This window comes from Peromyscus eremicus, chromosome 2 (assembly GCF_949786415.1).
Source record: "Peromyscus eremicus chromosome 2, PerEre_H2_v1, whole genome shotgun sequence".
In the NCBI taxonomy this organism is placed as follows: Eukaryota; Metazoa; Chordata; class Mammalia; order Rodentia; family Cricetidae; genus Peromyscus; species Peromyscus eremicus.
In genome coordinates, this window is record NC_081417.1 from 46,783,996 (window position 1) to 46,811,968 (window position 27,973).

General features: G+C 41.1%; 1 protein-coding gene across 1 annotated transcript in view; it reads right to left on the minus strand.

Moving 5' to 3' along the window:
- Positions 1-567: 567 nt before the first annotated feature.
- Klhl32 (kelch like family member 32) overlaps positions 568-27,973 on the minus strand; it is a 182,929-nt gene continuing 155,523 nt past the window's right edge. The window contains exons 7-10 of the mRNA XM_059254063.1: positions 20,784-20,842; positions 17,310-17,502; positions 15,087-15,181; positions 568-5,170 (exon numbers count right to left, since the gene is read on the minus strand). Coding sequence (XP_059110046.1) covers positions 5,009-5,170; positions 15,087-15,181; positions 17,310-17,502; positions 20,784-20,842 — 509 coding nt within the window. The 3' untranslated portion in view covers positions 568-5,008. The remainder of the gene's footprint in view (positions 5,171-15,086; positions 15,182-17,309; positions 17,503-20,783; positions 20,843-27,973) is intronic.

Sequence of the window (27,973 nt, forward strand, 5' to 3'; positions counted from 1 at the left end):
ATGCAAGTCTGGAGGGCATTTTTTGGATTACTAATTGATAGAGAAGGGTCCAATCCACTGGGAACCGTGCCACCTCTTAGTAGGTGGCTCAGGGTAGTATAAGAAAGTAAGGTGAGCAAGTCAGTAAGCAGTGTTCTTCCATGGCCTCTGCTTCAGTTCCTGCCTTGAGCTCCTGCCCTTCCCTTAACAAGGGACTACCAGTATAAGCTGAAATAAACTTTTCCCCTCCCAAGTTGTTTTTGGTCATGGTGTACATCACAGATGTAAAAACACAAATTCAGACAGCCATGAAATTGACAGTTTCTTTCAAGTTTCTTTTCTCAGGACTCACCAGCTTTCTCTGAACACTGTTCATTCTGCACTCGGGTTCATTCAGCTGGCCGGTGTGGTGTATCATCCTTTTTCATAAAGCCGAAAATTAATAAATTTCATTAACTTAAAGCAGTTAAACAGGAAGAAAAATGTACATATTGGATATTTGAGCATTCCAGTCAAATACCTATAAAGCACCAGATGGGATAGGTATAAAAGATGATTGAAGGGCAACAGAGTGATGAAAATGTTTTATTAGACATTAAGATTTGGTTTTGATTTAAACTTCAATTTAATTAACATCTAACTAGATGGTTTCCATGGGCAAGAAAAATTTGGAGGATCATCTGCAAAAATCTATCAGTATTGAGTTCATTTGCACTAGGATTTCATAACTTTAAATATCTATATATCATTTTTTTTCTTAAGTAAAATCATATGGTGCATGATGTTTCAGTGATGGGCCTCACACACCAAGGTAATCCCATGAGATTATGGCAGATCTACAACATCCCCAACACCTAGGTACATAGTCATTGTAACATCACAGTGTAATATAGTCAATATAGTAGTGAGGCTGGGACAGGTGAGCCCACAGCCCTGCCAGACACAGAACTATATATAGCACATACAACTATGCACAGTACATACTACTTCACAACAGACGACTTGGTGCTTTGCGTATTTATTCCCCCTGTTTGTTTTGGATTATACGCCTACAGTATAAAAGTACTCAGCAAAACTTACTCTCCAACAGTATGCCTTGTCACACCAGCACCACATGTCTGGATAGCTTCCAGAGGCCACAAGTAGTGAACGACTACCACCTATTGCGTTAGTACACTGATTTTTGCCTAAGGCTGCATTTCTCAGAATACATCCCAGCCACTAAGCAATGGATGACTGCATTTGATTCGTTTTACCACCTCAACATTTATTTAAGAAAATAGCGTGTTCATGTCTTGGACTAATTGATGTGTATTATCCTGTGGCTTCTATCAGACCTTTCCTCAAGGTTGGTGGGTTTTTGTTTAGTAGGATGTTTTGTTGAGACAGGGGCTCATTGTGTGAGTTCTGGCTCACCATGTAGCTCAGGCCACACTCAAACTTAGAATCCTTGCCTTAGGCATCCAAGTGGTAGGATTGACACACTGGCTTCACTTTTTAAAAGAAAGATTTCAGTTCTCTTCTGCCATGTGGGTCCCAGGGCTCTAATGCAGGTCTACAAGCCTGGCGAGGAGCATCTGTGTGTGCCGTGCCCTTTCTCCTTGTTAAGATATTTTCTCCTTAAATAATATATGGGCTTATTTCCAGGTATTCTCACTAAACATCTTTTTTTTTTTTCTCCTGTTAGGTTTTGTTGTTGGTTCTTTTCTTTTTTGAGTGTCCTGCCATGTATCCCAGGCCAGCCTTAAACACACAATCCTCCTGCCTCAGCCTCCCACCAAGTACTGGAGTGATGGAGTGAAAGGTGAACATCATCAGAATAACCACACTCAGTTCTCACAGGACCTTTGGCAGTTGAGATTTTATATAAAAATTTGTATGTTTCTGCAGTTTGGGAAACCCTTGAGGAAATCTGCTCTCTCTACATCCTACATCTTTTCTGCACTGAGCAAAACCAAATGCCTACCCTTCTTAGAGTCAAATGTATTGCCTACTCAAGCAAGAGTATAAAATTCCAGTAAAAACAGTGTGCTTTATTTGGTTAAGACAATCAACCAGTCTAGGATTCTAGCAAAACAGCATATTCTTTCCTGTATTGATTAAATACAAGAGTTGTGTTTTCATCTGTATGGCAAGGTTACCTAGTTCGGTACCACCTGGTTATAATTGACCAATTTTATTATTTTATTTGTGTATTTATTTGTGAAAGACAGGGGCAGAATCTCTGCTTCAGGCTGGCTTCTTTGAACTCTTGGTAGCCAAGAGTGACCTTGAATTCGGATCCTCTGACCTTCACTTCCCAAGCAAACTGGGATTACAGGCCTGAGCCACCACAGCTGTAGTACTGGAGATGGAAAGTCAGGCTTCCTGCAGCGAGGCAAGCACTCTACCCACTGGTTTACATCCACAGTCCTTCCTTAGAACTCCGTTGTGCCGATAGTGGCCCAGTTCCTTACATGTTATAGTATTATTTTATGTGAAGTTTGTAGGTTGTTTGCATATAATGAAGATGAAAGATAGGTAGGTAAAATTTAATGTATGCATTTGACTTACGTCGTGTCAGTGATTACACAATGAAAATAAAGATAAGCCATGTTACCTAGAGTACAGTGTCTGTTTTGTCCCTATTGCATTTATAATTTATGGGAAAACAATTGAAGGTTTCCACTTCTGCAGTAGCTGCAGGGGATGTTACACATGTCCTTTAGGTGTGAGGAAAACAAGAAGGTAAAGAAAGTGCCATAACTGTAATTCAGTTGACATTGTAAAGATTAGGGGGCTTGTTGCATCTTATATTGTAGACAGAGAACCATGTCTTTCCTAGCTTTTCCTCTCACAACAGAATGAGTGTTGAAACTTGTTTTATGTTTTAAAGTAAAATCCTCAAATGATGTTTAAATACTTCAAAGTCTTTTGGTCTTATATGGAAAATAAAATACAATAATAAAATAATTCTGAGGATTGAAAATAGAGGACAAATTACTATAGGAAACTACACTGGAATAGTAGATAGGTATATAGTAGAGTATTTCGGGTGGGACTTGCTTAATACACAAAATATAATTTCATAGATTTTTTTTCTCATTGTAGATAATTTTGAGGAAAGGATCCAATTGTGCGATCTGGGTGCTTTTTCATGTTAGTAAAGGAGTGTGATAGTTTTGATGCTGTTCTTTGATTATAGATGTGAGGAATATTCTCACACTCTGCAAAAAGTGTACCATGAAGACCATCAAGGAGAAATTGGTAGTTTATGCTGGCTTAATGGTTAGAAATGAATACAGAAAGTCTAAGGTTGTCAGTCGGGCAAGCTTTTTTTTTAAGCCATTTCCTTTCATTCAGGATATTGGACTGGGAACATAACTATTTATTTATTTACTGTAACATTATTTAATGGTTTTACAAGGAAAAACTGCTAGAGGGAAGACTCATATATCAAGTAGAAAGGTCAGTAAGTCTAAAACACCTGTTATTAAGGTCTGTGTTGCAAGAATTCAGGAGGAAAGGAATGCACTTTCCTGACAGGACTAAGTTGACTTCTGAAGGCTCATAGGCAGCCTTTAAAAGTGTTCTCTCCTTCATCTGCCCCCGCTGTCCCTGCTCTGTCTGGACTCGTGTTTGTTCCCTTTCCTCCTCACCCTTTCTATCAATTCCTGTTCTTTAACCCAGGAACCAGATCATTTACATTTTTAGAACAGTGCTCTAGGTATCTCACTACAGTGCTTAAAGTTAGTGATTTGCTAAGGTAAAGAGATTGTTTTATTTGGGAGGATCATGAGTTGGAGGCCAGCATAGCCACATAGCCAATCAAAGCCACCCTGAACAAAAAGAAAAGGATTATTTTTTCATTTACTTATGATGATTTTTTAAAAGTGGTTCCATGAGTAAAACAGACAAGTTCTCCAACATAAGCACTGCTGACATGACTGCGCAGCTGCGAGAAAGCAACTCTTTAATAAAAATGACCTGAAGTCTCCGCAAGACTAGAAAAAAACAAACGTGTAGAGTTTAGCTTAAAATGTGATTATTAAGATGATTTATTTATTTGTAGTTGTAGATAAAGTAAACCCAAAAATCTAGACTAAAAAAAGAACTATGCATTATTAAAAGTGGTGGTAATAAAAAAATGTATTGGCAGTGGTGGAGAATCCCACAAGTCCTCAAGATTGACATAGCCTTTAATAACTTGGAAAATGTCCATTAGAACTGCCAGCTCTCACTTCAGACTTAGGTCACAGCCTTCTGTGATGCCATGGGTAGTATGGCTAGATGAGGCATTTAAGAGAATTCTTTCAGGCAAGAATTAGTACAAGTTTAGAGATCTTTGGTGTTCCTACTTAGGATAGGTAGTGTCTTTCTGATATTCTCAGACTCATTTATCCACAAGATGTGGTTCAGTTACAAGGTTCCAAAGAAACCTAAGCCTGTAAAGGTCTGACACAGGTCAGAGTAAGCAGGGTTGGAAATGTAACTTTTCCAAGTCCATTGCTCCTATCACCTTGAATAAGATATGGCACTTAGAGCTTAAGATGTCACCTGCTGAACCTCTTCTGAGCAGAGCTGCAGCACGTTAAGCTTTAAGAAGTCACACTCTGATGTTTAAGTAGTAAAAGGCAGAAGTACAGAAGATATGAGAAAACTGATGCCATGTGGAAAAGGTACCTTACTAACAGTGTTACATGATCCTGGATGGCGCTGATTAGAACAGGGTACAAGGAATGTTTTAAAGATCCATGAAACAATAATGTGCCAGTAAGATGGCATTAAGCTGCACCACAACAAAAGTTATACATATTGTATGTTAACATACACTGAAAAGAAGTGACAGGATTCTCAATATGTTTTAGAAAAGTGTTCTTTTGTTGTTGTTGTTTTGTTTTGTTTTGTTTTTTTGCTAGTATTTATCACAAGTTTAGACCTGTAAAACAAGACAAGGAAGCATTGAGCACGGAGGATGTTCATGCCCCATATCCAATGTCAAGCTCTCATTCGGTCTCCTGTTGATGCGGTCTGACAGAGTGCTGGCTTTTCAAATTGTGCCAATCCTGTGATGAGGCACCTGAAGAGTCTGAAGGTTAGGGCATGTGAAATATGGAGCCGGAAGGAAGCATGCTGCTATTCCATTTGAAGCAAAGGGAAGTGTAGGTCCATAGAATACCTCTTCTTTGCCTTCTCTGCTTACATCCAGTACCTGCACCAAAAGAGGGGAAGGATTACTCAAAAATGCACATGCATGAAAGAGAGCACCTTAGCCATTACTATTTTTCTCTCTGGGTATATTAGTTACTTTTTTGTTTCTGTGATAAAATATGACCAAGAGCAATCATGACCAATATGCCACACAGACTTGCCTATAGACCAATCTTATGGAGATAATTTTGCATTGTGGTTCCTCTTCTAAGATAATTTTAGTTTATTTTTAAGTTGACAGGAAAAACAAAAACAAAATAGAACTGACCCTTTTTCAACTTGACACAAAAACATATCACTATTCAACTATAATACTTCCTTCCTTGTTCATCCACGAGATCTCCTATTAATACCAATATCTCAATAAAAAACACATTCCAAACTTTTAGAGTCCCACAGTCTTTAAAAATTCAAACACTTTGAAAGTTCAATTTCTAGGCAACAAGGAGAGTTCATGGGGGGACACCCAGATCTCCCTGGGAAGGGGAAATAGAAGAGATTTTGTAAGTGGACTGAGGGCAGGTGGGAATGGGAACATGAGTGATCAGGTTGGGGTGGGGCACAGAGAAGAGTGATGAGGGGGAGGGGGACTGTTGAGAGGGATGGGGCATTTTGGGGTCAGGCAGAAGCCTGGCACAGGGGAATCTCCCTGGAGTCGATGAGGAGGGCCCAGCTTAGACTCCTAGCAATAGTGAGTAAGTAGCCTGAAACTGGCCGTCTCATCTGTGACCAGATTGGTGCCTGGCCCAATTATCATCAGGGAGGCATCATGCAGCAGCTGATGGAGGCAGAGCAGAGACCCACAGCCAAACAGTAGGTGGGGTTCAGGAATCCTGTGGAAGAGAAGGAGAAAGGAATGTAGGAGCCAGAGGGTCAAGGACACCATGGGAAGGCTCACACAATCAACTAAGCTGGGCTCATAGGGGCTCGCAGAGACTGATCCAACAATCAGGGAGCCTCCATGGGACTGACCTAGGCATTCTGCATATATGTTACAGTTGTGTAGCTTGGTCCTCTTATGGAACTCCTAACAGCGGGGTGTCTCCGACTCCTTTACTAGATTTTGGGACCCTACTTCTCATACTGGGTCGCCTTGCCCAGCCTTAATACATGGGGAAATGCTCAGTCTTACTGCAATTTGATATGCCATGATTTATTGATACTAATAGGAGACCTGCCCTTTCCTGGATTGGGGGTTGGGAGAATGGGGGAGAAGGACTGGGAGGCAACTGTGGTCAGGATGTAAAATAAATAAATGAATTTTAAAAAACTCAGTTCAAAACCTCCTTAAAATACCCAAAGCTTCTAAATGGGGCTCCTGTAAAATCAGAACACAACTTGAACACTTTCTTACTCCAAGGGAAGAACCAGGGCACAGTCACATCCGAATCATAGCAGAACCAAAGTCCAGCAATGTAAACAGCTTAATGTCTGACATCTGGGACTCGAAATCTTCTGGGCTCTGTATTCGTTTCTCTAACTGATGTTTGCAGCACACGCAGCTTGCTCCTAGGCTCAGGCTGCCTCCACCCTACAGTTGCTGCTGCTCTCAGCAGACATCTCATGGTACCAGCATCTCCAAAATACTGGAATCTCCACTGTACTTGGGCTGCACCTTCACCAGGAGCCCCTTCTGTGCTCTTTTAAGGGACTCGGACTCTGCCACATGGTGTCAGGTCTTACTACTGTCAGCTACCCCTCCAGTCCTGGGGCTTCTCCTGCAACTGAGGCTGTACCTTTACCACTGTCCTCCTATCCTGTCCTCTCACGGTAAAACCTCACCTCCTCTCAATGACCCTTTCATGCCTTCAACGCCAGTACCACCTGAGAAACATTTATACATTACCAAGTTCAGCTGCCAGTATGAGATATAGCCATCTCCTTCCTGCCTCTGGACTACAGCTTCTGTTTGCTGACTTTGAGGAAACACTTCTTGGAAGATTTCACCTTTGTGGTGCTGATGCTGGCCTCTTCTTTAGTCAGCACTAATTTCTCAGCTCCAGCTAACCAGGATCAATTGTTCCCAAAAAGCAAAGGTTCACTTTACTGGTTCCGGTCTTTTGTTAATCTTCAACCCCAGCTAACCAGAACCATGGATTCTTAATTCAAAATATTTAATGACTTGATAGGGTCTTTTAGGGACTCTCAAACTTCCCTCTGAAACTTCACAAGCCAGGCCTCCATCATCTACCCTGCTCTCAGGTTTCTCTTCTTACCTCCCATAACAGATCTCTAAGCTCTGAATATAGTAAGCTCTGGAAAATAGTCAATGCCTTTTCCAGCCCAAAGTTTAAATACCACATTTCTCCTGAAAACACATGGCCAGGTCTGTCACAGCAATATCCCCTGCACTAGTCCTGATCTCTGTCTTAGGGTTTCTCTAGCTGTGATAAAACACTATGAATGGCCTGATCTGTTTGGGAGGCATCCAGGCAATGGGACTGGGTCCTGTGCTCATCGCATGAGTTGGCTGTTTGAAACCTGGGGCCTATGCAGGGTCGCTTGGCTCGGCCTGGAAGGAGGGGACTGGACCTACCTGGACTGAGTCTACCAGGTTGATCTCAGTCCACACGGGGGAGGCTTTGCCCTGGAGGAGGTGGGAATGGGGGGTGGGCTGGGGGGAAGGTGAGGGGGTCGGGAGTGGGGAGAACAAGGGAATCCATGGCTGACATGTAGAACTGAATTGTATTGCAAAATTAAAAAAAAAACAAAAAACAAAAAAAACACAACACTATGACCAAAAGCAATCTGGGGAGGAAAAGGTTGATTTCAGCTTACAACTCCTAGGTCACACTCCCATCACTAAGTGAAGTTAGGCTATGAATCTGAAATGGGGAAATGAGCAGAAGTTGTGGAGGAATACTACTTGCTGGCTTGCTTGCTCCTATGGCTTGCTCATGCTGCTTTCTTATGTACTCCAGGACCACTAGCCCAGGGGTGGCACCACCCTGAATGGCCTGGGCCCTCCCATATCAATCACTAATTAAGAAAATGCTTAATGGACTAGCCTACAGGCCAGCCTTATGGAGGCATTTTCTCAATGGAGGTTCCCTCTTCTCAGATAACTCTAGCTTGTGTCAAGTTGACAAGACGAAACACCTGCTCATACCTCTTCTGTCTCAACTCCTTGGGTTCTTCCCCCACCCCCCAACCCCCAGAATATCAACTCACCTCTGTGTCTAAGACAATTGACCATATGAAAATATGAACTCCTTCTCAATAACCAAACCATGATTGTTCTCCTTTTTGCTTTGCTTCAATGTCCTTGTTGGTTTCAACTGCTCATCCTAAGGGATCCCCTCACCTACTTCCTCTCCTTGAAGGCTTGGATGTTTTTTCTGCCATCAAAATAAACATAGCCAGCATGCCCTCTTCCGGTCTGTTTCCAACCTCTTTTTCAGATAGCCTAATTGAAAATAGCTGTCCATTGCCTAGCAGTTCCCTCCAGGGTTAAAACCCTCCATCTTGGAGGGAAACTTGTTAAGACACAGAATGTAAAAGGGAAGTAAAACAACAGGGTATTTTAGGACAGGATGTATGCATGGAGGTGAGACAAGGGGATGTTCTAAAAGGAGGTGAAACACTTCCATCCTGAAAGGAAGCTCCTTAAAACAGGAAGTAAACAACTCCAAATGGCTTCAGGAAGTCCCTGAAACTGATCTGATTCATTAATCCTCTCCTTCCCCAAAAAGTATAGAAACAATAAAGACCAATGAGAGTCCCTCTTGGCCAAGCTAGGCTTCACAGATACGCACACAAGCTGAGCATCAAGGAGAGACTCAGCCCCAGCAGCCTGAAAGAAAGAAAGAGAGACCAACTGCCTGGCAGAGTCTCAGACCACCTGAGGCCCTCTGAAAGGACACTATCCAACCTGTTGAGGTACCGGAAGTCTGTGTGGTGAGCACCAGGTTCCCAGCTTTTGGGAACTATCACCCATGCTGGGGTGGGCTTAGGTGACACAGTTGTCTTTGACTCATTTCTGCTCCTGTAAGTAACCCCTCACCCACATTCCTGCAACTCCAATAAAACTCGCTGGTTCACCAAACTGGACTTGGGTGTTATCCAAACTTTGGTCTGTCATTAGTTCCCTGTGTGGAGTGAGTAGACATTTGCTCACATCTCCTTGGGAATAGTATCACACAACAATTACAGTCCTCTTAAACCAAATGGACTTATGTGTAGGTGTTCTCTAAAACTGCGGAGTTCTGTGCCTCCCTCCTTATTACCAAGAAAGGAGGAGCCTCTCTTCTCCAGGAAGAGCGCTACTTCTATGTGAACCAGTCTAGAGTGGTGGGAAACGCAGACGACCCCCCGCCCCCAGCCTTAGCATCTGAGCTCTGCTGACATTCCAACTCTAGGGGACAGTACCCAGCTGGGGAAGCTGGCTGCCCTGGCTGGCTCGTCCCTCATCCTGGTAGTCTTTGGGCCCTGCCTTCTTAGTTTCCAAGCCTATTTTGTATCTAAGAAACTGAATTCTTTTATCAAGGTCATCACCAAAAGGCATGTCAACAGCATCCTCCAAAATTCCTAGCAACAAGTTACAAGAGCAACAACTATGCCTATCTCCGAAATGTTAACAATAGCCATGTCGTTTTGTGAGGCTCTACCATTTGGATTAAACAATGACAATTCATGAAGTAAAATAATTTCTTTAGATTCTAGCGCTCCCTGCCTATGGATTCCCCAGAAATAGCGGCTACCACAGGTGTACTGGTCACCTGCCCTCCTTTATGCCACCTCCCTAACATTGGCCAGCCTCAGGCTGAGCATGGAAACATTTCAGTCCTCTTCTCCTTTCCCTTTTGGGCCGCACAACTAGCCCAGCCCGGAAGTGGATTGCTGGCTCTGGTTCTTGCTCTAGAGCCCCCTCTGCAGGCCTTTGCCTGAATAACGCCTGTGCTGTTCTGGAATCACTCCCTTTGTGGTTCCTTGCCAACCATTTATCAAAACCATACAAAGGTTAAGTACAGCCTTCAATTTACAGAGAAAAACAAAAATTAAGTGACTTTCTCAAGGTAACTTGGCTGTAAATGGTGGACCTAGCCATTATTTTAATCCAAGGAGGTAGCCCAGAAGAGCAAGGACAATAATTATTTCCTTCCCCCCCACCAAAGAATACATTTATAGAAGTCAAAATAACAGTGAGGTAATCACCCTGAGAGCTTTTTGTGTGGTTCCCTGGGCCAACAGCGACTGCATATGTTAGGCAGATGTAATGTATTTAATCTGGGAAGGAAAAAGAAAGCTTTTGGCAGATTTTCTCCAAAGCACTCCCCTGTAAACTGGCAGGAAGAAGACGTGTGGGAAACAGCCGTGCCAGATTGGCAGCATATCCTCCAGCCACGAGGAAGTGATAGGAAAGGAGAACAACAGTAGAATAATCTGGAAACAGACGAATCACCTGCATACTCACAGCTGCCCATATGTACTAGTCACCCCAGGCACACCAGATTAGAGTCAGGCTACATGCCAGACATCCACCTTCATGCCCACAAAATTAATAAGAGTGCCTTCATTGTTGTTTTGTTTGGTTTTTTTGCAGGATCTATATCCAGTAATTGTATTACTAGTGGTTCTAAACCTTCATATTTAGACAAATATTAATGTAAGAGCTTCTCAGCTTTCCTCAGTCTGCGCTGTCCTTACAGTGAATGGAGCAGCATATACTAACTTGGTAGTAGTTGAAATGGCTTCTCATGTGTCACCCCAGGTAGCTGACCCCACAAATGAGTGTTAAATTAACCTGGATTAGAAGCCAGAGGAGCAGTCTGTTGAGACAAGAGTATTGGCTGGTATTTTCAAAGGAAAAAAAAATTAGTCCTGGGTATTAATGAGAGAATCTCTGAACCATTTAACTATGGTCTTCATTAATCAGCCCAGCTATTAGACAACTGGTTTCTAAGTTAATCTTGGATTATGAATCATTGTGGTTGGTGACAAAAATTTAAGCTTTGATAGTTTTAGTGTATGTGATTCTCACCACCTCTCTGTAATTTTCCACATGTTCTATAATTAGAAACTTGTACTGTCTAACCAACCTTTTCTCGTGGTCACCATTCCCACCTTCCATGGTCTTGCTTCTCTATTGGTTATTCTCCCAGCAGGTTCTAATCATGCTAGGGAAGTGGCCTGCTTTTAAACACTCAGCTGCTCTCTCTAGCCATTAATAGGTATTGTTGGTACATAAAAATAAACAGATCTGCAGTCAACAACAAAGCAAAGATTTGGGAGCCTTAGTTAAGAGGAAAAGATACCCAGCAATTAGTTGCCAATAGCTGGAATGCACGATGCATGATCTAGAAGGCTATTTGTTGGGGCTCAAGAGATGGCTCAGAGGTTTAGAGTGCACACTGCTGTTGCAGAGGAGCAGAGTTCAGTTCCCAGCACCCATGATGGGGAACTCATAACTATTTCTAATTCTAGCTTCAGGTTAATCCAACACCTCTAGCTTCTGTAAACACATGCACTCACATGCTCAGAGGCACATACATACATACACATCATTTAAAAATGAATCTTTAAAAATGCTATTATCCATGAAGACTTGCTTTACAAACATCTCTCTAAGTGATAAGCTATATGCTGATATGGGCACATCTATTAATTGTAAGGGTTCTTATAAATGTCTATTGGGCTAGAGACATGGCTCCGTGGATAAAGGACTTGGCCTGAAAGCATGAAGATCAAAGTTCAGATCCCCGGAACCCATGTAAAATTCAGACTGGTATAGTGGTCAGTTCTAATTCCAGCACTTGGGAGGCAGAGACAGGACCTGCCCATGAGCTGGGTTGCTAGCTGGAGTAGTCCTAACTAGAATTCCAAGTTTAGTGAGAGATCTTGTCTCCATAAATAAAGTCAAATACAATGGAGGAAGATACCTGCAAGCAACTACAGGGCTCCATATGCAAGTATACCCATACACATGTGCCCTATACACGTGCGAGCATGTGTGCTTATGCACATCCCCACCACACAAGCACACAGCCATGTGAAAAGTGAAAGCAGGACTGGTGAGATGGTTTAGTGGTGCCAATGCTTGCTGCCAAGCCAGACGCCCTGCACCTACATGGTCAAAGAGGATCAACTCGGCAGGTTGTCATCTGACCTCCACATGGATACCATGGCTGGCAAGTGACCGTGCCTCTAACATACATACAGAAATGTAAAAAATTATTAAAGAAAGAGAAAACTTTTTCTCGAGTTTTTCTAGACTTTGTAAAATCAGAGTGCTGGCCACAGGGATAGACAGAGTTGCCCAGAGACTAGATTCTGTTTATCAGTATGACTTCTGAAGTACAGAATTACCTTTTTTTTTAAAAAAAAAATAAATATACTGATATATTTCATTATGTGATCTTAAAGGTAAAATTCATTCCATTTACACAAGCACTTATTAAAACTTCAAAAATCTGTTTTTTTAGTATTACCTTAATACTGAGGAAACTCTGGAATATCATGTCCTCAGTGGTTTAAAACATACTTGCACACCTGCATTTCTTGAATAAAATTTGTGCTGGAATAACCAGACATTACTAATAATGAATCAGTGGACAAGCAGGATGGCTTCATGTTGATGTCAAGAGCACTTGCTGCTCTTGCGGAAGACCCAGGTTTGATTCCCAGGGGGATCTGATGCTCTCTTCTGGCTTCTGTTGGAACTGCATGCATGTGGTACCCAGACATATATGCAGGCAAAACACTCGTGCCCACAAATAAATAATTAAAAAGTTTTAAAAAGTTTAGTGTACAAGGTTAGTGAGCCACTTAATATTTGGGGATAAAACAAATTATATCACTATGAACTGGCTTTTGGTTTGGTTTGTTTTTAAAATGTTCTGTCTTACACATTAACTTGCCGAAATAGGAGACTTGAAAAAGTTTTGAGGTATGACCACATTGTGCTCTCCTAAAGTTGACATGTTGGAAGATTTTCTTGTTTTTCTCTTAAAGTATTAATTTATCTCTTATTCATAGAGTCAATCCAGCATTACTGTTAGTAGAAATATAATCATGTCTTGACTTTGGCAACTTAATGAAAATGCAAACCTAATTCCACTGTAGAAATAATCTAATGACATTTCGTAGGCCACTTACAACACAGCATTCTGGCACCATGGAACACTCCTGCCCAATCCAGTGTCTTCACAGTTCTGTAAAGTGGGAACGAAGACCCAAAGTACTGAATACTGCAAAACACATGCTTGGGTGAAGCCAAGCCCCTCCTCGGGAGAGAATGGTGCTCGTGTGTTAGAGCCGGCTGCTGCTTGGGCTCACCTTTGTCTACGGTGTTAGTGTTTCCTAGTGACTACCTTGCTCTTGTTTTTATTATCTTCTACTTTGAGTTTATTTCTAAGTTCATTTTCTAGCTTGTTAAGCTACATTTGTCCCACATTTTGCTGCATATTGCTTTTATTATTACAAAGTCCTAAGGTTCTTTCATTATGACTTTCAACTCACTTTTCTGGCAGTATGCTTTATGATTTCCAGCTATGGAGAGGTTTAATTTTGCATTTTGTTAAGCTCAAATTTACCTGCATTGTATTAGCAATACATAAGACAATTTTTTAGATCTCTCCACTTAGCTTTATGTAAAGCATGACTGAGTTTTATGAACGTTTCCCTGTGTGCTAAGAAAAATGAGTTCTAGCTATTCACTGTAAAACTCAGGCCTATTCAACCAAAGATGGCAATCACACTTTCCATATCTACTGGATCTCTGAGAGTAACAGAAATACGTAAGATCCTCAAGAAAATCTGTGGTGAGACAAATCACAAGGAGAAAAGATAAACGATAGCATGAAAATAGAGGAGAACTATAACTAACATAATACAGCAAGTAGGCATTAGCAGACAACATGGAGAAGCTCCTTAACAACCACATACTGTGCATATTTGATACATGGGGTATCCCTTAGGAGATATGACTGAAAAGCAAAAAGTTGGAATTGTCAGGTGTGGTGGTGCATACCTTTAATCCCAGCACTCTGGCGACAGACTGCCAGATCTCTAGAGTTTGAAGCCACCCTGGTCTACATGATGAGTTTTAGGCAAGCCAGGACTGTATAGTGAGGCTGTATACTGTCTCAAAATAATAGTAATAGTAGTGATGGTGATGATGATGATGATGATGATGATGATGATAATGATGATGATGCTAGCTAGAATCATTCTGTAACCATTAAAAATATTAAAACAATTTTCAAAAGTCTTCCCACAAAGATTAGGTTTAAAAATATGAGTTGTTATAAGGATATGTTAGGTAAGTCAGGGCTAAGACACATCAAGATTTTACTAGAGAACATGTGAAAAAGAAAATGGGTAAGAATTACAAAGAGCACTAGGAGCTACATGTAACAACAAAGTATGTGTTTCTGCTTTGAGAGACTCAGCTGGCATCCTGCCAAGGTAAGCTTGCCTGGTTCACTTGTGAAATGCTAGGGCTGTTCCTTGGGGTAGAAGCTGTGCTGTCATAGACTACCCATAAACCACTATTGCTAGGAACCTCTGCCAGGGAGGAAGAACGCCTCTGCAGGTGACAATTATGAAAATGAAGAAAATGTCATATACAAAATGCATGAAGCTGGGGTATCTTTAAACTGGGTGGAGCACAAAGTACTATTGCCAAAGTTTCTCTCCTTTTTAAGTATCAAAAAAGGGGGTAAGCTATCCAACGTTCTCCATTTCTACTATATTTTATAGATATTTTAAAGTTTGTCCACATCATAATTTTTTAAAAGGTCTCAATCATTTAGTAGGCATCATTTCTAGGATATAAGATACAGGCTGCAGTGGCTATACAAAGAAAGGGACCTTGAGCCTCTTTCTGCACATTAAATAGCTCCTTCTGCAGCTGAATTGCAAAACATAACCTCGCTGAACCACTCGCATAAACTTCAAAGGGAACTTCAACCACTCACCTGGATACAAGCCAGAGGCTCATTTGTCCAAATTGAATATCCACCAACTAAATATATTCTCCCATTATGGACAGCAACTCCAGATTCATTCTGGCCTAAAGTAAAGAGAATTGAATAAAAAGAAAAAAAATTCCGTTTCTTACATGCTTTAATTAACCCTTTTGCCACCGAGGGATACAATTTCCCCCGCGGCATGTTTGTGTACTCCACAGGAATTTTGCCTCAATTAATCACTGTCTCCAGAACTACACTAAATTAGCCAGTACTTCTCAAAGAGTGAATCTGTGTCGAGTTAGGACCAGGCCAAAATATCTATTAACCAAACCTTACTAAATGTAGCACTTCATAGAGTAATAGTAAGTTACGTAGAACCAATAATTCCATATTATTCTCGATGTCATTAGTTTATGGTGGTGGAAACAAGGGATATTTTAGATGTGTAAGACATCCATTGTGCTCCATGTAGCATTTGTGCCAACAAATATAGACACGTGCTTGCCTTTATAAAGTGACAAGTGCAACCCCAAGGCGTAATAACAGCCCCGCCCCCACCCCATGCCTCACATGAAGACAAACGGCCAACAAGGCAGATGAAGGTGCGACCCTTCTTCCTTTACATCGTCAACAGCTCTAAGATTATATTAACGTTCCCAAGCTGAGACCAGTCTACATCATCCCTAGATACTGACACACCAAAATGATGAAAGGATTCCCCTCCCATTTCAAAAGAGAAGACAGAAGAACTCACTAGCACACATTCTTCCCCGCAGGCAATCAGAGAGTGAAAGTCTCTTTTTATTGATGAGCTGACACAGGATTGACTGGAGTAATAAATAAGTTGGAGGCAGAATCCCAGATCCAGGGATCTAGGATCTAAGACGCCACTCTACCTGAGAGATCAGAACTTACAAGAGGCCTACAAATCATTTCACCGAAAGAGGAGCTTGATATGAAGCATGCAAATCCCTGGTTGTGTTCCCAGTGCGGCCTCCCAATAGCCTCTGTGAGTGACTGAATGCTCACTCTGCATTTTAAATGTTTTCAAGAACTGTTCAAGCCCACCATTTACAGTTGGTGATTTTCCTGATTTAAAGCAGCCCTGCAAGGATCCTACCATTGGTGGCTGTTAATCACAGGAGCTGATAAGAGAGACAGAGTTGTCAGCTCCATCTAGGACATCGGGGTAAGCGCATTATTACTACGTTCACTCTATTCCTTTGTGTGATGAGTAGGATCCACATGTCTGATTGCTCTGCAGAGATGCATAGGTAGGGATGCGTGGCCAGAAAGGCTCAAATTGAACAAAGCTGCTCGAAACTCTCATTTCCGGACTACACACAGAAATAATACACGGCAGTGACAAAAATTGAAGACCACCATTTTCCTAAACTCCCAAGAGATAAAAGAGGACGAGGCAGTGAGAAGTTGAACTTCTCGGGGCTGGGGATGTGGCTTAGTTGGTAGAGTGCTTGCCTAGCATGTACTTGGGTTCAATCCCCAGCACTATATACAAGTTGACATGGTAGAACACAGATGTAACCCCAGTAAAAATGGAGGAGGATAGAAGAGGATCAGAAGGTCTTTGAAGCCATTCTGATATGCGTGAGATCCTGATTTTTTCAAAAAAGGAAAAAATAATTATTAACTCTTTGGGTGCCTTTTTCCTCCTACACATATCAAAGTTTTCACATGAATATCCATTGAGGAAAAGCAAGTTGATATGCTTCTCTTTACCATTTGAGAATGTACACAAAGGCAAAATAGAAACTAGATTCCCAGCCACCTGAAGGAGCCCAGTCTCTAGCTATAAATCATGCATGTCTTCCTGGATAAAGAAAACAATTTGTATGACCCACTGTTCACATATTTGGAGATGTACTCTAGATGTCTAAGAAACAAGTTTGGGGATGTTTTGAATCTCTATTCTAGTTTTTGTTTTGGTCTTTATTTGTAGACATTTAAAAATATTTTTTAATTTTATTTTTATGTGTGTTTTGTCTGTGTGTGTATCTGTGTACTTACTACATGTGTTCCTGATAGCCTTGGAGGCCAAAAGGGGGCTTAAGATCTCCTGGGACTGGAATTACAAACAGTTGTAAGCTGCTCTCAGGGTGCTGGGTGTCCAACCCGGGGCCTACAGAAGAGCAACCAGTACTTGTAACTACTTGGTCATCCCTCCAGCCCCTATTTTTGTTTTTAAATTGCTTAACCAAAGATACTTGCCGGTTAACAAGTTGAAATTGCAGCGTGTCCACTGGTCAGTGTCAATGTTGTAAGAATCTATATGGCGCACAAGAATCCGATCATTATTGTAGTCTAGGTCATTGCCTCCAAGAACATAAAGTTTTCTCTGGACAGCAGCCATGGAGTGGTAGACCCTTCTCTGTAGCATGGGGCTGCGGGTTATCCACTTATTCTGAAAAGAGAGAGAGAGAGAGAGAGAGAGAGAGAGAGAGAGAGAGAGAGAGAGAATCAGGTGCACCGGTTTAAAAAGACCCCACAAATAGCAAAGGCAGTGGTGCCTCACTAGCAATGAGAACACCAATGTCAACTTGCATCTTATTGGCATATTATTTATGTGTTGAAAGGTATGGGTTGTGTACGTGAAAACAAAAAAGAACTACATAATCCTAGCTTATGGCTTACATTTTGCCTTTTATAGGGCATTTTGCATTTTATAATGCAACTTTAAAATTTCATGATGCTTAGCTCATGGAAATTACTTAGGTTTAAGCACATGGCCAGGTACAGTGTAGAATATACTGTAATAATCAAAACAGTCTAGATCGAAACTATGTAAGCCATAATTCATGTGCAGTCTTAAGCAATCCACTGACCCCACCCCTTACCCCCCTGTGCTCATCTCCTCATCTACGCACTGGGGATAATAAAACCTGCATGATATCCAGTTATGATGTAGAAAATGCCTCACATGTAATAAATGTCTAGTACATGCTCACTGTTTTAAAAATACAGCATTTGAGGACATGTATGGTGGTGCATGCCTTTAATTCCAGCACTCAGGAGGCAGAGGCAGGTGGATCTCTGTGAGTTTAAAGCCAACCTGGTCTACATATTGAATTTCGGGCCAGACAGTGCTACATAGTGAGATTGTGTCTCAATAAAGGGGTAGGGGTATATAAACATCAAGGAAACAAGGCCCCAGGTAAGTTAGGGTAAAAGTAACTTTCCTGTTCTTTCCAAAATTAACCTGAGACCAGAGGACAAGCTAAGATTTACAAACTTACTGTTTCCTTTGTACCTGAATCCTCCCACACTTTAACACATATAAAATTATGTCTTTTGCCAACTAGGATAGCGTTAGGTCTAGACATATTTATTTATATTGGTAGAAGGCCAAGCTTTATATGACAATGTTAAGGAATGGAGAAGTCTTTAATATTTGGCTCTAGATTATCCTCAATAATAAGGATTGTAAGATCAGCCATCTTAACATAAGATTCCTATTTAAAATGCAATACAAATTTTAAAATTATCTGAGAATCAACCATGGCTTTGAATTTAAATTTCAACTAACCAATTGACAGACAAGAAAACTGAATGATAGATCAGTAAATAAACCTAACCACTTCCTTCCTCATAGACACTCAACGTATAGGAAGAACCTCATTTCCTTTCTGCCAAGACAAAATTGGAAATGAACCAGAAAAATCATATGATGTTTTGCATGCACAGAATTTCACCAGTTCACAAAGCTGTAAGAAAAAAGCAATCTACAAGCATAAACATGCTTGTATAAACATTGGCATATATACTATATACTATAGGCACTTCTATACACTATAGGCACACACACTGTGACATCTATTCACTATAGGCACACACACACTGTGACATCTATTCACTATAGGCACACACACTGTGACATCTATTCACTATAGGCACACACACACTGTAACATCTATTCACTATAGGCACACACACTGTGACATCTATTCACTATAGGCACACACACTGACATCTATTCACTATAGGCACACACACTGTGACATCTGTTCACTATAGGCACACACACTGTGGCATTTACTCACTACAGGCACACACCCTATGGCATTTATTTGTTACAGGCATGTATTTGCTCATTTCTAATTTCTTATGGTATACTGCAGAAAAAAAGAAGTTGTTTAGTTTGAGAGACTTATATTGTCTGGTCCCTCTGAACACAGAATCTCCCCAATCAAATACAGTCTTTAATAAATAGTCAAAGCTAGATTTCAGACATTTTGCTAAGAAATATCTTTAATGCATTATGCTTGAGTGAATTTTAAAATTCTGACGATGCTTATCTTGGGTGCTCTCTATGCGATAACCTATTACAGTATTAGGAATCAGTGTTTGCATTAGCAGTCCAGTCCCCTGCCACAAGACTGTAGATGCCATCTGGTTTGCAAAGCCTGCCTACATCCCCTGATTATATCTTTAGCTTCCTTCACGGCAATGCCTGCCAGGTGAGCCGCCACCCGCTGCAAAGGCAAAGAAGCAGAGAGGCCTGGTGGGGTCATTCCTAATAAGCTAGCGTGTGAATACTAATCAGTGGTGGGAAGCAGAGGTCACCCCAGCCTGCCTGTTGGCAGGTAGCGATGTGCTCTGTGGCAGATGGCAGGCATTATCGACTCTCCACAAAGGCCTAGAAGAGAAATCAGCACCAGGGCTGAATGATAGAGTTATTGAGATTCTGAGCAAGATGCAAGCAGATGTGATGTTTGCCAGTACCCACTGTAAACAATATGCCAGCAGAATTTTTAAAAAAGAGCATGTGTGTACAAACACGAAACCGAACTCATTTAAGCAATGCTAATGCCGTCTTCCTCCTTAACCATGTGTGCACCAAACTCAGGCTTCCGCAATTAGTGGTCCCTCGTGAGACAGCTGACCCACGAACGTTCTTTCTCTGCAATCTACGACTTTTAATAGTATCAGGAGACACACTTGTAAAAAGAGAAATGCCCTCCTCAGTCAAGTCATTATAAAAAATCCAGCAGGAACACCAGGGGCGCTATGCACACACTTGTAGGACCTTACCAGACGCAGCCTGCCAAAGTAAGTCAACCTGTGGTTTCACATCCAAATATTGCTAGCTGGTGGATATTAAACCTCCACGTCACACCATTTTGGAATACTGTTACAATCAAGAAATATTTAGATATCCCAATCCTGTAAATGTAAAATTCCTAAGATTTTGCCCATTTGATAGAAGGAAAAGAGAATTAAAAACATGTCTCATTTTAAGGGAAAAGGGGAATTAAGTGTGCACCAAAAGTACAGGGAAAGGACCGTCTGTTAGAGGCATACCATTCCTAGACTCTTTCAGACACTTCTGATCTGTACTATTCCAGAACACTGTTGGCTACGGTAAGTCAAATGACAGTATTTGACTTGAGAATGACAAAGTCATCGTGATGTTTCCTGCCCCAAATGGCATCCCTTCCAGAAGGACATAGGTGCAAACCAAATCCTCTCTACAGAATGCAAAGCTCTGTGTCGTTATGTGTAGCATGCAACTGCAGGAGCTGAACTTTTGCAATAATAATGAGGAACCAAAAGTATTCCCCTAGATGCTTTCTTCTCCCCGTGTAGCTTAAGGTGCATTTGTGTGGCATTCCAATGAATACTTCCCGTGGAAATCTTTTGTAAATGCATTTTAATTAAGGTAATGACTTCTTATGAAGTTCTTACCTGGTTGGGTTCATACACCATCAGTCTGTTCTGATACTGTGCCGTGTTAGTTACCCCACCTGTAATGGAGTAGCACAGGTTAGACCTTTCCAAAATAAGTAGGAGCTACAATTAAAGGACAATCAGCTACTGTTGAGCATCTTTGTATGCTATCAAAGAAAACCCATGACATAATTTTAAGAAGTTTATTGTGGAGGGGGGTGTGGGATGAGAGGAGAGAGTGTAGGCAGAGATGACTGGAGTTGGGAGACATTTGGGAGGTGGTGTGGAAACCTAGTGCAGTGGAACCTCCCTGAAATCTATGAGGGTGATTCCTAGTAATGGAGGATATGAAGCCTGCACTGTAACTGGGATAACAACCCAACCCCAAAATCTTCGACCTACAATCTGTCCTGCCTCCAAGATGTGCTGAAGTAATGGTGGTGCAGAGCTTGTGGGAGTGGCCAACCAATGACTGGTCTCACTTGAGGCCCATAACACAAGAGAGAGCCCATACCCAACATTGCCTGGATGGCCAGGAACCAGAGGCTGGATAGCCAAAAATGTAAGATAGAGTAAACACAATTAGCCAAAGGGGAAAAAAAAGTCAGTGAAACGATTCCTAATGATATTCTGCTGTACTCATAGTACAAAGCCTAGTCCAATCATTGTCAGAGAGACTTCATCCAGCAACTGACGGAAGCAGATGCAGAGACCCACAGACAAACATTAGGCAGTGAGCTTGGGAAACCCACACAGAAGAGGGAGGAAGGATTGTAGGAGCCAGAGTTGTCAAGGGCACTACAAGAACACAGCTCACAGAATCAACTAAGCAGAACTCACAGGGGCTCACAGAGACTGAAGCGGCAGGAGCTTGTATGGGTCTGCATTAGATCCTCAGCATCTATGTTATGGGTGTGCAGTTTGGTGTTCTTATGGGACTCCCAACAGTGGCAATAGGGAGTGTCTCTGACTCTTTTTCCTGTTTTGGGGACTCTTTTCCTCCTACTGGGTTGCCTCATCTAGCCTTGATACGAGGGTTTGTGCCAAATCTTTTTTTTTTTTTTTTTTTTTGTGCCAAATCTTATCATAACTTGTCATGCTATGCTGTACTCGGTTGATATCCCTGGGAGGCCTGCTCTTTTCTGAAGGGAAACAGAGAAGAAGCTCTGGGGCAGGGTAGAGGGTGGGGGAGGGAACTAGGAGGCATGGAGGGAAGGGAAACTGCAGTTGGGATGTATTGTATGAGATATGAATAAGTAAGAGAAAGAAACTTATTGTAGAAGAAGCAGATTCCTCTTCCACAAGTATTGTGGTAGCAATCTGCTTGAGAGCAAGCAGTGAGTAGTCGCTAATAACAGCAAGCTGCTCTGCATGGCCAGACACAGGGGCAAAGGGGTGAGGTGGTACAGCGCACACAGAGTAAGTTTCTCTCTATAGAATTTATTCTAGGGACAGAGTTGCACAGACTGTCCCTGTCCCTAGCTATGTTAGCAATGTTAGAGCTCTAAGCCCTGTGCATTAGCAGGGTGATAGCTTCGTATTTCTTTGGAAGAACCACATATAGCAAAAGGCATTATCTATCAAGATAGTTAGGGCCAGAACTGTGTAGGAGGAAACAACAATATCCACGAATGTGCCACAGAGAAAAATACAGAAGTCATATTTAATAATACATTTTCAGTTTGCTGAAAATGTTATCTCAATATGAAATCCATATAAAATGTACTGAGTTTTTTTTTCCACACAAAATCTTCAAAATCCAGGGTGCAGCGGATACGGCACAGCTAAGTCACATTCCAAACACTGACTGTGACAAGTGGAGCTAGTGGCCCCTGGGCACCAAATGGGACAGCACACGCTAAACTTCGCCAGTGCAATCGCTTCAGTCAACTTAAAAATTCTCTTTACAGTGCTTCTATCTAAGAGACCAGACTTTCTGCTTAACTAGAAACTATAAAAGTCAGTACTTTTAACTGTTTTTTCTACCTGTCCCCACAGAGGTTGAGGATACTTAATCTAAAGTTCTAAAGCCTAAAAATCACCCAAATCTGAAACTTTTTGAATGCAGACATATTAACACAAGTAGACAATCTCACAGATGACCTCAAGTAAGATGCCACAGTAAAAACACAGGAACACTAAAAGTTTGTATGAAATTATCTCATGATTCTGTGCATGAGGTTAAATGAATTTTATGTTAAAAAATGGTTGCCATCCCTAAGACATTTGATCATATATATACAAATATCAGAAAATCTGGAGATCTGAATGTGTCCAAACACTTCTAGTTCCAAGCGTTTTGGACAAGGGATGCTCAGCTCTTACATGCTTCTTTTCATGTTTGTGCTGTACGGTGAACCCCATAAAATCAAGACATTTTAAATTCTAGTTTAATCTTTTCTACCAGGTGAAAAAACTCTAAGGGAGATCACATAAATCAAAAAGTGAGAGATATTTTAAGCCATGTAATAATGGGAATATGAGGACTCTATAACCCATCTTTATAAATACCACCCATAAGTAGTTACACATACTAGTGTAAAAGAGTATTCTTAGTAAGAATCAGAAAGTCCCGATTCTTAAATATAGATTCCAACTTGGGTCAGGTGGAAAAGATGTTCCTGCAGGACTTTCCTAATTTGGAAGATACAGGTAGCTCTAAGACTGAGCACAAGGCTTTAGCACTCTCTTACCTTAGGCTGCTTTCTGATGCTAGGACCCCATCACTGCTTTTTAAAAACCATTTACTTTAGATTAGGTATAGCTGTAATGACTTTCTCTGTCTCTTTGAAATGTCAATTATTTTAAGACACTTGCCACTTTTAGCAAACAAGAATATCTTTTTTAAGGACCTAGATCTCTTTGAAATATCATCGAGGAGAGTGATGTCCTTGTCCTCGGTTTTTAGGAGAGGAAAGGAGTCTAGTTTTGATTGGCACCAACTAGCAAATTCAAATGGCCTCATTACAGGGGAAAAGGCTGCAAACTAAGGAACAACTGCATGTGCTTGCTGCATCCACTGAGTAGCCTTCCTCCAAAGTCCTTCATTTGCTCTCTCTGGTGCTGAAGAAAACCTGTGTTTCCATAGAACTGATTCTGAACTCTCACCTCTGTCTCCTTTCAATGTCGTTTGTTACCCAGCAATTTGTTTTTTGTTCTGACAGTCTAAGTGCTCTGAGTAGGTCTCTAGCATCAACTCCAACTCCGGAATTCAGAGGATTAATACGTAACTTAAAACAATCTATTAGTATCAATACTACTAGATACATAAAGATGGTCACTGGTCCAGGACAATCATTTCCCCAAGCCCTGGTAAAAAGACTGGATACTCCAAGTAATTAATAGTGGCCAGTGTTAACTGTAAAGTTATATTTTTAAAAAATTCTGTAGCCTTCAATCACCTTTAAAGCACATATTAGTTATACAAAGGAAGGTGCCACTTTTACAATCAACAAAAGCTTTATCTACAGAGAACAGAGAGGAAGGAGATCCCTGTTCTTAAAGAAAGCTTTCTTTGGATTTACTGAATGTCTCATTTCTAAAATGGGGCCAAAGTAAAAGAAACCACATTTAAGAAACATAAAGGTGAAATCCCAACACAGAATCAAGTTGTACATCAAAACAAACAGAGAGCCATATTTCCTTTTACTCCTGATCTCTGCTTCCTCTCTGACTAAAATGGAATGTTGAAGAATTCTCTCTCAGAATAACCACATAAGAATAAATGAATCTACTGAGACCACACATGTGCTCGAGGTCAGAATGATTACCAGCGCTTGTGATTCGGGCCATAACCACCAGATTAATGTCCAGGTCCCCTCTGATCACTTCTCTTAACAGAAAGCAAGCAGGAGGCCAAATGCCTAGTTCTTACTATGAAACTCTAAAGCATCTCTACTTGTTTTAGAAATATGGATCAGAATTAAGATCTACTGCAGTAAACTACCCATTTTATGACAATATTGAACATATTTGTCGAACTATGTATATCAGGGTCTGCCCACCACAGACTACATATACAATTGGTGAATTACAGTGCAGCTACCACACCCCCTCAGCTACATGGGGTACACAACTGATCTCCATGCTCTTCAGAATTATTCTTCAGAATCATTATTTATTCACTTTCACAGACACATCCATAATATGATTTTTATTAATCTGCACTCAATAATTAGATTCCTTAGCATTACACAAAAAGTTTTGCTCATATGATGCTGTTTAGAAATGAGATATTAGATCACTAGTTGGGAATAAAAATGCAAGTCCCAGTTAGTTATCTGCATGATTACCTCTAGAATGTGAAGACACAGGAGGTGCCTGACAGACTCGTGCTGTAACTTTTGCCAAGTTGGGATTGCAAAGGGAAACTGGGGAATTGCCTCGATTGCTTTTCCTTTTGAAGTAATTTACAAATGAGCACATAAACAAATCCATTTCTTCACAGTACAAAAAAATAAATTTTACAGAAAGCATCCAAGTTTTCAGCCCACATTTATTCCAAAGAGCTTCATCATTACATTCCCTTCACATACAACTCTTCACTTTAGATTAATCTGCCGAAATGAGATGCTAAGGATTTGCATACAGATTTGACTATACAAAAATAGATATGAAATTAATAACAGTCTCTATATGTTTTAATTTCTCCTGCTCTGGAGTACCCTTGCCTGCAGCAGTATTCCTGGCTTTGAAAGTCATCAAGCTGATTTGTCTGCTCTGGGTTATGATGCCACATGCTGCTGTACTGTCCCCTGCAATCAAAGCACTTGCAAAGATAGATTCCATGCCTTCTTCTATCGAGTATATTTTATAGATTGGCAGTTTGATCTCTCTCCCCCACCCCAGGAGGGATAATCTGCATCTTAACAGCTTTCCATAGATACAGCTGTCATTAAATATGCCATCTCATATCAGCATCCATTTTTTAAAACCAAGTTTTCTCTAACTTTGAAGTGTCATAGTCAAAGTTAAGACTTCTCAGCCAAAATTGAAAATGAGCAACCTTGCCTTATACTTTTGAACTGTACCTTAAAGATATACTGCAGGTTCCCCAAAGTCAAATAAGTCTTTAAAAACTGCCAGGAGGAATGAAAAGTTACTACCATGCTACCACGAGTGAGAAGCGCATTCTATCATCAAGACAAGAGGAAAGCATTTTTCTTACGCTTCCCTGTACAGCTCTCCACAAAACTTGTGTCAAATGGATGAATGCATACCGGAGACGGTGACAGGTGACTGCCAAACAGCCTTTGTCTCTGCTACCAAGAAATGCTAAACACTCACACAGTGTGCAGGGCAACAATAGCGCCACACTGACAGCTTCTACAAAGCAGTGGCTTAGAAAAGCTCTTCTCATGCTCTGGCTAGAGTAGGTCCTCCTCTGATGCTATTTTTTTTTTCTCTTTCAAATTGCATTTATTTACTGGTTGACTGGGGAGAGAGGCATGCATGTGTGCCAGGGTGCACGCATGGAGGTCAGAGAACAATTTGCTGGAATAGGTTCTCTCCTTCCACTGTGTGAGGGCTCAGTGACCAAACTTCAGCCATTAGGCTTGATCGGGCACCTTTACCAACTGAGTCATCTCACAGGTCCTGCTTTTTAAAAAAAAGAAAACAACAACAACAGCAACAACCAGGAAACACGTCTTTGACGAGTAAATGATCCTATGCTTAAATTCGAGGAGGAGAGGCCGGTGGTTCCTAACACTGACAATGTTATGGCATGACTGAAAGCAAGATCTAAGAGCTGTTCACTTCCATCCTCCAAAGGTGGAAGATTCTGCCTGCAAACTGAGGATTGAGGGGAACTAGCTTGACTTTTCTGACGCTCTCTTTCATGCTCACAGTGCCACTCTCACATCTACCTAAGGGAAGGGTAGAAAGAACAGGAAAAAGAGTCTATCTTTGAGGAGCCATGTACCACAGCTCACCTCAGGTTCCCCATAAGGAAAATGACGATTCTGATCTCCCTCAGGGGCTTAGATGACTAGCACACAGGCCATAAAAGCAGTCCAGAAGGGGACATTTGCTACAATTCCGTAGCCATTGTATCAAAATTTCTTACCATTTCCATGTAAAAGACATTAAATTACTGAATGTATTTTGCACTCTGAATGCAATTTCCTGTAGTACCATTTGTTTTCCTTTGTATGGATATGTGTATGCATGTGTGTGAAGGTACGCTTGCACAAGTGTGTGGAAGCCAGGGGACAACCTTGGGTGTCATTACTCTGGTACTACCCACTTTATTTTTCTTTCTTTGTTTATTTATTTTTGGTTTTTCAAGACAGTGTTTCTATGTGTAACAGCTCTGGCTGTCCTAGAACTGGCTTTGTAGATCAGGTTGGTCTCGAACTCACAGAGATCCTCCTGTCTCTGCCTCCCTGAGTGCTGAGTGCTGGGATTAAAGGTATGCACCACCACCATCCAGCAATTCTTTTCTTTCTTTTTTTTTTTTTTTTTTTGGAGACAGGTTCTCTCATTGACTTGGAGAACACTAGATAGGCTAGGGTCTGGCCAGCAACACCAAAGATCTGACCATCTTTACCTCTTCACCACTGAATGACAAGTGCCTACCCCTGGGCCTGGCTTACTTTTCCTTGGATTCTGATGATGGGAGTCAGGCCCTCCCAAGCATCTTACCCACTGAGCTATCTACCCAGGCCCTACAGTTCTTTTTTTAATAAGGAGAATAATTGGCTACTGTACTTGGCCTTTTTCTTCTTTAATAGTTTCAATTTCCTCTTATTTAAACATATTCTAATTTCATACTCATAGTTTAATTACCCTAAAAATGGCGACATTAAGTATGAGCTCATATTAATTATTTTTATAGAACTAAGCTCACTATTATCCTTTGAGAAAAGTGGCACAGTGGGAATAGATACAAATAAGTTAAAAAAAAAACAACACTTTTATTTTGAGACAGGATTTCATTCCCTAGTTCAGGCTAACCTAGAACATACTATGTAAGTTGGCCTTGAACTCATAACAACCCTTCTAGGTCATCCTCCTTTGTGCAAGTGTTGGGGTTACCAGTGTGAGACTCCATACCCAGCTAAACAAAACATTTCTATTATCTGTTTTTACAAGCCACAAAATGGTCTATATTTTCATGATGCTTATAATGCTGTATAAAGAATTATAGCCAGGTGTCTTTATACTACATTGGCATGTTGAAAATACATTTAACCATGTATTAAATT